The sequence below is a fragment of the Oncorhynchus clarkii genome, chromosome 8 (assembly GCF_045791955.1).
Source record: "Oncorhynchus clarkii lewisi isolate Uvic-CL-2024 chromosome 8, UVic_Ocla_1.0, whole genome shotgun sequence".
NCBI classification, from domain to species: domain Eukaryota; kingdom Metazoa; phylum Chordata; class Actinopteri; order Salmoniformes; family Salmonidae; genus Oncorhynchus; species Oncorhynchus clarkii.
Window position 1 is genome coordinate 28262362 of NC_092154.1, and position 12586 is coordinate 28274947.

Here is a 12586-nt window from a genome sequence, read left to right on the forward strand (position 1 = left end):
ATGAAAATGAACTACTATATTTTAGGTTATGGCACACTATGGGCATATAGGGCTTCTGCAATATCTCACAGACCACTGTGTATTTCAGGCTAAGCTGCATATTAGAATTGATTCCATGTAAACCTTGGAAATATCCACTTAAAAAAAACAACAGGCCTTCCGAGTGGCGCAGCGGTCAAAGGCACTGCATCAATACAGACCCGGGTTTGATCCCGGGCTGTGTCACAACCGGCCGTGACCGGGAGTCCCATACGCCGCCGCACAATTTACCCAGTGTCGTCCGGGTTAGGGGAGCATTTGGCCCTGGGGGGGCTTTACTTGGCTCATCGGGCTCTAGTGTCTCCTTGTGTCTGCAGGCTGACTTTGGTCATCAGTTGAATGTGTTACAACAGTACGGTTGTTCATGGCAACGCTCGATAGTCTTGATTTAACTCTAGCATATTATTCACACATTCATGTTGATTAAGTCCATTATCAGTCCTAAGCCACTGCTCCGATATTTAATGTATTCTACGGTCAGAAGAGGACTGGCCACCCCTCTGAACCTGGTTCCTTTCTAGGTTTCTTCCTTGGTTTGTGCCTTCTAGGTTGTTTTTCCTGGCCACTGTGCTTCTGCTTCTGCATTGCTTGGTTTGGGGTTCAGGCCAGGTAAAAGTAAAGCACTTTGTGACAGCCGATGATGTAAAAAGGGCTGTATTCAATGAATTGGGTTAATTGATATTCCTTGTTATTAAACAGAGACTCCGGATTGAAGTATTGGCTGGGCACCAACTCTTGAGAGGGGTGATCGTCATCTCAATGAGGTCAATTGAAGACACACCAGAGGAGAAAAGGTAAAGGAGTGCCGTAGGTTACATTTCTAGCAGGGTTGGGGTCAATTTGAATTGAAGTCAATCAATAGAAAAAACATTATATGAATGAAATTGCTTCTCCTTCTTAGTTCATTGAAAGGTAATTGAAGATATATACTTTTTTCAATTATTGAATTGGAATCTAAGTTTATTTCCTGAATTAACCTTGAATTGAACCTGACCTTGATTTTCAGAATGCATAATTCAAAGCTAATAACTCAAAGTAGTATCATTAAACAAAACTGAAATATGTGTGAATTGAAAGATAAATAACTCTCAATTAAAGATAATATATTTTATGTCTTACAAAAAAAACCCGAAATATTGCATCTCAGTGTGCTAATGATGGCAACTTAAAGCTGGAATCCTTAATTGTGAGACTGCCATGTCCGTTTGGGATATTACAACAACAAAGAAGTCTCAGACATCATTGCACGCACAATAGAACAGCAGAATATACACCATTTTATTTTACCACACTGCTCGACACACCTCACCTATTTCGTCCCCAAAACAAAAACAATAACAAAGGTGCATGTGGTGCTGTTTCCACTAATGTGGATTCCATCTTTAAGGTTATATTATAAGAGTGTGGGTGGGTGTTTTCCATCTTCATTTTAACACTGTAAATTTCAACGGGGCCAACTATGTGGTTACGCTGGGTTTATCATTCCATCACACACTGGACTTAATGTAGGCGTTCTGGCCTCCAGTGGTTAGGAAATCAAAGCTTGCAGTCTTCTATTTCTTCTGAGGATCTGCCATCTCGTAAAGTAATAAAAATGTGGTTTTCCTGCCGCGTTCTTTCTAGTTTGGGTAATGGCGTCCCAGCTGTGACCATAATTCACACAAACACACACTCACACACACACACAAATAGGCATACGTGTGAACACATGCACGTGCACACACACAAACGCATGCATGCATGTGCATGTGCATACAAAACACACACACACACACACACACACACACTGGGGAGCTGTACTATTCTCTGGAACAGCAAGATGGCTGATACTAAGGACCGCCACATAATTTGGTCGTTGTGCATCAAGCGTGGAAACTTCCAAGCTTTATAAAAAAAACTCTCTGGTTACGTCCCAATAATCTCTCTTTTCTCCCGAAGGAAATGACTGATATATGGAAACTCCCTCTAGCTCATTTTCAATTTGTGTAGGGAGGTGAATGAGTGCACACTTCAGGAGGAAGGGGAGATTATTGGTCACAACAACTGCTCCAAGCCCCATCTCCTCCAACTTCATCTTCGTATCAGCCTAAGAGTTACAGTTTGCGTCCCACATGGCACCCTATTCCCTATAGAGTACACTACTTTTGACTAGTCATATGGATGTGCCATTTGGGGCAGATCCATAGAGGCCTGCCGGTTAGACAGTGTTTTATCAGTAGAAACGGGAGGAGATTGATTTAAGTGAAGGTTCGCCAAGAACTGCAGATTAAATTAGCTAGCTAAATCTGTAACATTTACTGAAATGTTGTTGATCTATGTGCATTCATCCCTGTCAAATAAGTTGAATGAAATAAAAAAATAATGAAGTTGGATCAGATCTGAAATGTTGATTCACCAAACCTATGTTTTGTTATTATCATAGGTGAATTAAACGCGTTTCTATGGGGACCAGGTTCAGGTCATATTTTCTAGATTTTGTTCAAAATAGTAGAATATAAACACTTTGTTTCAATTATCCAAAAACAATCTATGCATTCACCTGCAAGTAGGAATTCTAAAAAGCTGTCTATATCATTATTCCTGTAATAGTTTACCGTGTATCCCGGAAACTTCTAGAAAATGTGTGTGATACCTATCTGTGTATATTACTAGTTGGTAGCCCCACTAGTTGGTTTATTGGAGTAGGCTATATTTCTCAAATTCCCCCTAAGCTGTCGGCCAAGTGTGGAGAAATGAGAGACCCTGAATACCCAGGCTGTTCAATAGCATGAACACAATGGGGACAATTAAAACCTGTTACTGCAGTGGGCTAAATCAGGGTCACACAGAGTGTTTCTTGCTAGTCTTAAACAAATCTACTTTGAAACAGAAGTATTCACCTCACACATGGATATGACCTTAAAAAAAATAAGACACCTATACCATGTCAGATATAGAGTTGAAATGTATTACATTTTGAGTTTGCATCCCAATATAACATTTTATATACAGTATATCAAAGAAGCCTGAACTATAACAAAACCGTTTGACTGGGAAACACATTCTCAAATTAGTTTTATTTTTATATACAGTTGAAGTCAGAAGTTTACATACACCTTAGCCAAATACAATTCCTGACATTTAATCCTAGTAAAAATTCCCTGTCTTAGTTCAGTTAGGATCACCACTTTATTTTAAGAATGTGAAATGTCAGAATAATAGTAGAGACAATAATTTATTTCAGCTTTTATTTATTTCATCACATTCCCAGTAGTATTTTGTAGCATTGCCTTTAAATTGTTTAACTTGGTTCAAACATTTTGGGTAGCTTTCAATAAGCTTTCCACAATAAGTTGGGTGAATTTTGGCCCATTACTCCTGACAGAGCTGGTGTAACTGAGTCAGGTTTGTAAGCCTCCTTGCTCACACACGCTTTTTCAGTTTTGCCCACACATTTTCAATAGGATTGAGGTCAGGGCTTTGTGATGGCCACTCCAATACCTTGACTTTGTTGTCTTTAAGCCATTTTGACACAACTTTGGAAGTACGCTTGGGGTCATTGTCCATTTGGAAGACCCATTTGTGACCAAGCTTTAACTTCCTGACTGATGTCCTGAGATGTTGCATCAATATATCCACATACTTTTCCTACCTCATGATGCCATCTATTTTGTGTAGTGCACCAGTTCCTGCTGCAGCAAAGCACCCCCACAACATTTTGCTGCCACCCCCGTGCTTCACATTTGGGATGGTCTTCGGCTTGCAAACCTACCCATTTTTCCTCCAAACATAACAATAGTCATTATGGCCAAACAGTTCTATTTTTGTTTCATCAAACCAGAGGACATTTCTCCAAAAAGTGTGATCTTTGTCCCCATGTGCAGTTGCAAACCGTAATGTGTCTTTTTTATGGCGGTTTTGAAGCAGTGGCTTCTTCCTTGCTGAGCGGCATTTCAGGTTATGTCGATATAGGACTCGTTTTTCTGTGGATATAGATACTTTTGTACCTGTTTCCTCCAGCATCTTCACAAGGTCCTTTGCTGTTGTTCTGGGATTGATTTGCACTTTTCGCACCAAAGTACTTTCATCTCTAGGAGACAACGCGTCTCCTTCCTGAGCGGTATGACGGCTGCGTGGTCCCATGGTGTTTATCCTTGCGTACTATTGTTTGTACAGATGAACGTGGTACCTTCAGGCATTTGGAAATTGCTCCCAAGGATGAATCAGACTTGCAGAGGTCTACAATTTTTTTCCTGAGGTCTTGGCTGATTTATTTGGATTTTCCCATGATGTCAAGCAAAGAGGCACTGAGTTTGAAGGTAGGCCTTGAAATACATCCACAGGTACACCTCCGATTGACTCAAATGATGTCAATTAGCCTATCAGAAGCTTCTAAAGCCATGACATCATTTTCTGGAATTTTCCAAGTTGTTTAAAGGCACAGTCAACTTAGTGTATGTAAACTTCTGACCCACTGGAATTGTGATGAGGTGAATTATAAGTGAAATATTCTGTCTGTAAACAATTGTTGGAAAAATTACTTGTGTCATACACAAAGTAGATGTCCTAACAGACTTGCCAAAACTATAGTTTGTTCAGAAAAATGTGTGGAGTGGTTGAAAAATTAGTTTTAATGACTCCAACATAAGTGTATGTGAACTTGCGACTTCAACTGTATATATGAAATTATGATTTGGTCATTTGACTGCAAGACTTCTATTAATTAATTAATTAATTTTATATGGCTGCCAGCTGCGATGGGCTATATTTTCAACTCATTATGCACAATTTATTGGCGGCCTGATTGGTTGTTATCTTTTCACCATAACCTATACAATTTTACATTGGGCTCTACACTTAACAGCCTAAATGGAACAGAAGAATGGGACAGAGAAACAATACAGAGGAACGTGAGCCGATATGCGTCGGAACAGTAGGTCTCCAATTTTGGCGTTCATATAGGTCCTAGCCTAATAGCCATGCCTTCATGAAAAATATCCAACTGTTAGTTAGCTAACTAACTAGTTGCTGGGAGGATGAGACGTCATTGGACGAGTGGGCGAGTGACTGAGTTTTTCCCCCATATCACTTTCCTTGCTAGCTATGCTGAACTTGAAGGACTATTCACAGTTAGCACATCTCTTAGTTATCAATCAAATGTATCTGGCATCGATCAAATTGGCGGGTAGGCAAGCAAGTTCCCATTGTTGTCAAAACGTGGATTGGAACAAGCATGAATTGGCAGGCAAACTGCAGCAGGGTGTGCAAGCTACTGTGCTATTCCCCATCATTTTTCAGTTCAATTTTGACGGCCAACTACAAGCTGGAAAAGTTTGAGAGGGTTTATCTACTGTTCCCTCGTTAGATTTGAGTTCGTCTCTCTCTGGCTAACATTACTTGTTGATCTTGTTGTTGTGCATCGGCAACTGAGGATGTCTGATCAATATGTTCCCAAATGTAAGAGGTACAGTGGGGCAAAAAGGTATTTAGTCAGCCACCAATTTCTGCCAATACCCCAGAGATCAAATTGAGCTTCTTCAGTTGCTCATTCATGGTGGCCAACAGAGCACTGTTGTCCCTGGAGAATGAAGTGGGGTATTCTCCCTCGGTTTCTCCGCCCATAGTGTTAGAATGTTTGGACGGCCGCTTCTCTTCGGTTTTGCTGGATGACAGTACTGATCTTGTTTGTTTTGCTTGTTGACTAAGCATATGATGAGATATGATGAGATAATATACCCTCCAGTTGGATCATTTTTTTATGGATAAATGCATAAATGACCAATTTTAAACAATAAAAATGGGGCACGTTGGGGTAATGTATTTCAGTGATGTGCTCGCTAGTTATCCTTATATGGTGTAAATGACCCAAAAATACTGTTGCCATCAACCATGGTTGATTATCTCTTCTCTCCTCACCTCTGCCCTCATTTTCTCTCTTTTCCTCACCCTTTCCTCTCCTTCCCCTTTCCTCTTCTCTCCTCTGCCCTCCTATCTTATTCTTTCCTCCCCCTTCCTTCTCTCCCCCTCTACTCTCCTCTCCTCCCCTCCAAGCAGGCCTGACCTCACCCTAAAGCTCACCCAGATGAGAGAGCGATGGCAGCAGATTGTTAGTGTGGCACAGCAGCGAAGTAGCCTGGTGCAGGAACGGCTGGGCCAGTGGCGGTTCTACACCCGGGGTGTGAGGAGGCTAGGGGGGCTGCTGAGAGATGTGGAGACCTTATTTCCTTCTGCTGCTCAGGCCCTCTGTACTCTGCAGCAGCTACCATGTTCCCTGGAGGACTTGGGGGTGAGAACATCATTTAAATATAATTAAATAAATTATCTGTGATGAATGGTCATTCCATTTTAATAGAGACCGTGCTAATTCAGAGCTTTCAGGGCAATATTTGCTGTTTCTAAACATGTATGTGATTTTGGAGTACCGCAGTGCACAACACATTTTAGGTGCTGTTTATTTTCATTCCACAACTTGATACACTAAAAGAGAGGTTTTTGATATATGCTGTTGAACATAGTGTTAAATCATTTTTAGATTTTTATTTGTTGTTGTATTGAGTCACTATCAGTACAATCAATTTTTGAACAATTTCACCTCCCACCCTTCCCGCCCCCCATCCCCAACAAACCTCTGGCGGCTCCAACTCATCCCCAAACTTGGTCTAAACACAATACTGGGATGAAGAACAAAAACATACAACTCGAATAATAACAAGCAATAAAATAAATAAGTAACACCTTCTACTGTTAAATAGGCTAACAGAGGCTAACCCTACATAGATGAAACTATACAGTAACTCAGACCGCTTTGTCTCCCCTCTGTTAAATAGGCTAACAGATGCTAACCCATCATAGATGAAACTATACAGTAACTCAGACCGCTTTGTCTCCACTCTGTTAATAGGCTAACAGAGGCTAACCCATCATAGATGAAACTATACAGTAACTCAGACCGCTTTGTCTCCCCTCTGTTAAATAGGCTAACAGATGCTAACCCATCATAGGTGAAACTATACAGTAACTCAGACCACTTTGTCTCCCCTCTGTTAAATAGAATAACAGATGCTAACCCATCATAGGTGAAACTATACAGTAACTCAGACCTCTTTGTCTCCCCTCTGTTAAATAGACTAACAGATGCTAACCCATCATAGGTGAAACTATACAGTAACTCAGACCGCTTTGTCTCCCCTCTTCAGCGTGCTGAAGAGACTCTCGCCCAACACAACGGCTTCTACAGACACACCCTAGAGACAGGCAGGCTGCTATCCTCCATGGCAGAGCTACAGACACAGGCCCAGCTACAGACAGAGTTACAGACCTTGCAGGAGTCCTGGGACCATGCCAGGGAGCTACTGGGAGAAAGGAGAATCCTGCTGGAAACTGTTGTTCAGGTATATGAGTCAATCAATTAACCAATCAATCTCTTGGAAGCACTTGAACATGAGCGCGAATTTTACATTGTAGTCAGTTTTTACTTTTTTGTCATTTAGCAGATGCTCTTATCCAGAGCAACTTGCAATCAGTGCATTTTACGAAGCAAATAAGCTAAACCAATATCATCGTCATCAACTTCAAAATCGGTGCAAGAAGAAAATAAAAATAAACTGTTAAAGAGGATACACAGAACTTTTGCCTCTGAGCTTGCTATTGACCCAAAAGTGTTCCACTAACTGGACAGAAATATTGTTCAGAAATGATCCTTTCTATTGGACAGAAAGGAGCACACCTCCCTACACATGAACATTTGGATCGACCAATAATAGATTATTTTGAAACAAAGAAGACAGAGACAGAATACAAAAAGAACAGACCTTTTTTTGTTCTTTCACAATAGACAGCGATTCCAATTCATCTGATAGGGAAGATTATGATTAAGGCGGAGGATCTATAAAATTATATGTAATTATGACACATCTCTTATTCTCTCTCTCTCTGTCTCTCTCTCTCTCTCTCTCTCTCTCTCTCTCTCTTTACCCCATGTTCTTCAGTACAAGCACCAAAACCCCCTTCTTTATGAGTGGGGCTGGGGGGTTGGAGTGTTAATGCTTAAAGACTGCCAACCGTGTCTGCCTGTCTGTCTGCCTGTCTGCCTGTCTGCCTGTCTGCCTGTCTGTCTGTCTGTCTGTCTGTCTGATTTGAATGTCTGTTAGCTTGACCCACATACCATGTACTGTATCTGTGCACTGCCCAGTGAAAGCCCCCTAACAGCCAAGGCCATCAAAGAGCAACCCTAATCTAACCATAATCCATGCAGGGGCCAGCTGCCAGCTACGGTTAAGGCCACACAGCAACGCAATAACACGGATGAAATTGTATATTATGCATTCACAATTGTCTGTGTATTTCCATCAAAAATCAACTCAAATATTTTTTGGGCAGCAAGTTGCCTACTTGAAAAAATGGTTTATGTCTGGCCATCTTCTCCGTTGTCAATCATCCATCAACGGATGACTGAATCCTACTGGCACAAGACATCATTTTCTGACACAAAATCTCTATCTGACTGCCACCTAACACTACCCACTACAACCATCATCAAATCAAAGTAAACTTTACAGTTGCCAGCTAACCCTGAGAAATACAGAATATTAGGCACGGTATGGTCCATCACTACTGCTACCACCATCTGGGTTGGGCTCAATTCCATCCATTTCAATTCAGTCATTTCAGGAAGTAAACTGACATTTCCAATTCTAATTTTACAAAACATTTCATAGAGAGAAAATTAGTGCTGATTTTCCAAACACAGATTAAGCCTAGTTCTGGACTAAGAAGAGGAGATTCTCATTGAAAGCACTTTTCAGTCCAGTACTAGGCCTAATCTGTGTCTGGGAAACCAGCCCTTAAAGTTGTCACTACATTTTCCCGAGATGATGATGATGTAAAGTCAGTTTTGCAGTTTTCACCGGAAAGTCTGTAACTAGGATTTGGGAGATGGCAAGCTGATCCTAGATTTGAACCCGAAGTCAATTTAGGAGAGGTTCCTTTACCTCTGACTTAAAGGATGGATGAAACTACACCCCTCAGGCTGCTGAATCTGATTGGTTGTTGCTGTGACACAGAGGCAGTTGTGAGCCTCGAAAGGGGCTTGCTTTGAGTCTTTGCTATCAGGCCATGCTAGAAAGGGCACAAGTATCGCACCTCATAACCACAAACACGATTTCAACCACCATAAACCCAAACTTTTACCCTAACCATAATCCCATCCCTTTGAAAACCCCATGCAAACCAAATTATACCATTCCAGAGTGGCCATCTAGTGACTACTCACACTTGTTGCTGTCTGTTGGAACCATTATGACCTCATCTGTGAGTGTTGTTTACGACCCCCTGGGGGGTCAGGTTAGTTGTGTGAACCCCTTCCATAGGATCTGCGTGAAAACAGAGGCCAAGTTGACACCCAATTCCCTATATAGTACACTACAATGCCTACAGAAAGTATTCACACTCCTTGACTTTTTCCACATTAAATTGAGATGTTGTGGAATTATGTTTTTAGAAATATATATGTTTTTAAATTAAAAGCTGAAATGCCTTAAGTCAATAAGTATTCAACCCTTTTGTTATGGCAAGCCTAAATAAGTTCAGGAGTAACAACTTGCTTTACAAGTCACATAATAAGCTGTACTCACTCTGTGTCCAATAATATAGTTTTACAATGCCTTGCAAAGAAGGGCACCTATATAGGGGATGGTTGTTTAGCAACAGAACCGACTCATGCGCAACTATGTAGCGAAACAGACATGGTTGGCTTATTTTGTTGACAACATGTAAGCCATATTTCGTCTCCAATGTTTATTGAAAACATAAATATATTTGCACAATGAGCACTTCTCTCAAATACATCGTTACAGTTGTTGGATAGTTATCTAGCTAATTTTAGCCACATTAACATTGACATGAAATCAGTCAAAACACCTCCAAACAAGACATGGTATCAAGAACAAGATTAAATGAGCTAAAACGAGCCACTTACAATCCCCTACATGTCAGTTTCCTGTCATTCTTGTTAGCAGTCTGACCATCCAGAATCACAACAACAGGTTGACTTCTGCCCCATGGAAGCATGCACATCATTTTTGAGACGTTATCAGCTAACCCATCTATTGAGGATGGTGAAGTTATGAATTTCACTTTGGATTGGTTATCAATACACCCAATCACTACAAAGATACAGGCGTCCTTCCTAACTCCATTGCCAGAGAGGAAGGAAACCGCTCAGGGATTTCCCCATGAGGCCAATGGTGACTTTAAAGCAGTTTGAGTTTTGGCTGTGACAAAGTTGTTGATCCAACTGAGGAACATTTTTCTTTTGGTACTTTTACCCCTTTTTTTCTCACTAATATCCAATTGGTAGTTACAGTCTTGTCTCATCGCTGCAACTCTCATACGGACTCTGAAGAGGCGAAGGTCGAGAGCCATGCATCCCCCAATACACAGCCCTGCCAAGCCGCACTTCTTCTTGACACACTGCTTGATTAACCCGAAAGCCAGCCGCACCAATGTGTCGGAGGAAACACTGTACAACTGACGTTCGAAGTCAGCTTGCAGGTGCCCTGCCCGCCACAAGGGGTTGCTAGAGCGCCGTAGGACAAGGAAATCCCGGGCCGGCCAAACCATCCCCTAACCCGGACGAACCTGGGACAATTGTGTGCCGCCTCATGGGACTCCCGGTCACGGACTGCTGTGACATTTTCATTTTCCACAAATTAGCAAACATTTCTAAAAACATGTTTAGACTTTGCATGTGTAAAAAAATATACATTTAGTACATTTTGATTTCAGGCTGTAACACAACAAAATATGGAATAAGTCAAGGGGTATGAATACTTTTTGAAGGCATTATACCCTATGGGTCCTGGTCAAAAGTAGTGCACTAAATAGGTATTCAGGAGGCCAAGTCAAAGAGTTTATGTCAGCCCCGGTGAATGGGAAATCCCCAAGCTATATAGGCGAGACCCAGATGCAGACACAGGAGGCAGATTTAGGAGGCCAAGTCAAACAGTTTATGTCAGCCCCGGTGAATGGGAAATCCCCAAGCTATCAAGGCGAGACCCAGATGCAGACACAGGAGGCAGATGGTTGGAGTCTTACAATGTTTATTAATCCAAAAAGGGGTAGGCAAGAGAGTGATCGTGTACAGGCAAATGGTCAAAACCAGATCAGAGTCCAATAGGTACAGGGGTCAGAACCAGGAAGACTATAAAAACGAATAGAAAAGGAGTACGGGAAAAACACGCTGGTTGACTTGACTAAACATACAAGATGAACTGGCACAGAGAGACAGGAAACACAAGGATAAATACACTGGGGAAAATAAGCAACACCTGGAGGGGGTGGAGACAATCACAGGAACAGGTGAAACCGACCAGGCCGTGACACAAGCACAATAGTGGAATCAGGCTAAGACGATGTCTGAAATAGAGATAACTAATTGACATTATAGAAAGGGAAATACACACCAATCTCTCACTCAAATGTGTGACTGAATCTTTGATTAGAGTTGGAGTAACATTTGTGCCTTAGTGGTATATTCAGAAAATGCATTTGAAACTTTTGTTTGTGGATGTGGAGAGGTGTGACCTGTCTATTTCTGGGAACCCTTTTTGCCCATAGAATAATATAATGTACCTAAGTCACGCTATTCAATTTGTTTTTTGCTGAACTGGACTGTAAACTAATACTGTCAATGAGAATTACCTCCTCTATATCTTGTAGAATTGGGGCCACTTTCAAGTCAGACTAGTCGACAGCGCACACAAACTGGACGAGCTCAGGGACAGGCTGAAGCAACCGCTGCCAGAGAGGCTGGAGGAGCTACAGGGTGAAGAGAAGCTCACAGAGGTGACTACCTTCTGGATCTGGATCTGTGTGTGTGCGTGCGTGCGTGCGTGCGTGCGTGCGTGGAGACACGCATGCCAGTGAGTGTACATACGTGCAAGTATGTGTCTGCGTGTGCTTATTGAGCTGATATTGAGCTGTGTATATTAGTATCTCTCTGTGTGGGGGGATTTGAACCGCTCTGTGCTGTTAGCTTAGAAGGTAACACTTGAGGTAAGTCATTAGGTGAGTAACACTAGCTAGGTTTCCAACCAATTCGCGACCAATTTTTATGCGAATAATCTAAAATCAGCATAAAGAAAATATGCGTATTTACCCACCAGAGGTGTGTTTACACCAAACGGACTTGGTGCGATCAGGGTGTGATGAGGTAGTGCACACAAAAAAATGTGTTTTTCATGTAACTTTCATATAGTGATAGTTTTGTCACCAAAACTGTTGCGTTAAATAGCAAATGTATGTGCCTACTTTGGTCTTGACATGTGTGCTCTAGCCAACAACAGATACTGTGCGGGTAGGCTATACATGATGAGATTAGCCTATTATGTACAAGAGCGATAATATATTTATTTGTCATCGATCATCATCTTTCCATAATAAGACCCTCAATATTTATTTGAAAGGAGCATCAAGCTCATCCCCTTGCGCCTTCACCACCCTGTAAAGTTCATCATCATGTATGTCATCTGTAGCCTAATAAACTGCGTGGTTTCTAAATTGTTGTGGT

At 41.5% G+C, this 12586-nt stretch overlaps 1 protein-coding gene across 13 annotated transcripts in view; it reads left to right on the plus strand.

Moving 5' to 3' along the window:
- The window catches only part of LOC139415226 (spectrin repeat containing, nuclear envelope 2a), a 226507-nt gene that overhangs the window by 170926 nt on the left and 42995 nt on the right, over positions 1 to 12586 (plus strand). For 11 of the 13 annotated variants that reach the window (XM_071163142.1, XM_071163152.1, XM_071163147.1 and 8 more), the window contains 5 exons: positions 739 to 833; positions 4883 to 4951; positions 6070 to 6304; positions 7215 to 7409; positions 11737 to 11862. In XM_071163142.1, coding sequence (XP_071019243.1) covers positions 739 to 833; positions 4883 to 4951; positions 6070 to 6304; positions 7215 to 7409; positions 11737 to 11862 — 720 coding nt within the window. The remainder of the gene's footprint in view (positions 1 to 738; positions 834 to 4882; positions 4952 to 6069; positions 6305 to 7214; positions 7410 to 11736; positions 11863 to 12586) is intronic. The other 2 variants (XM_071163145.1, XM_071163146.1) reach the window with 2 other exon arrangements.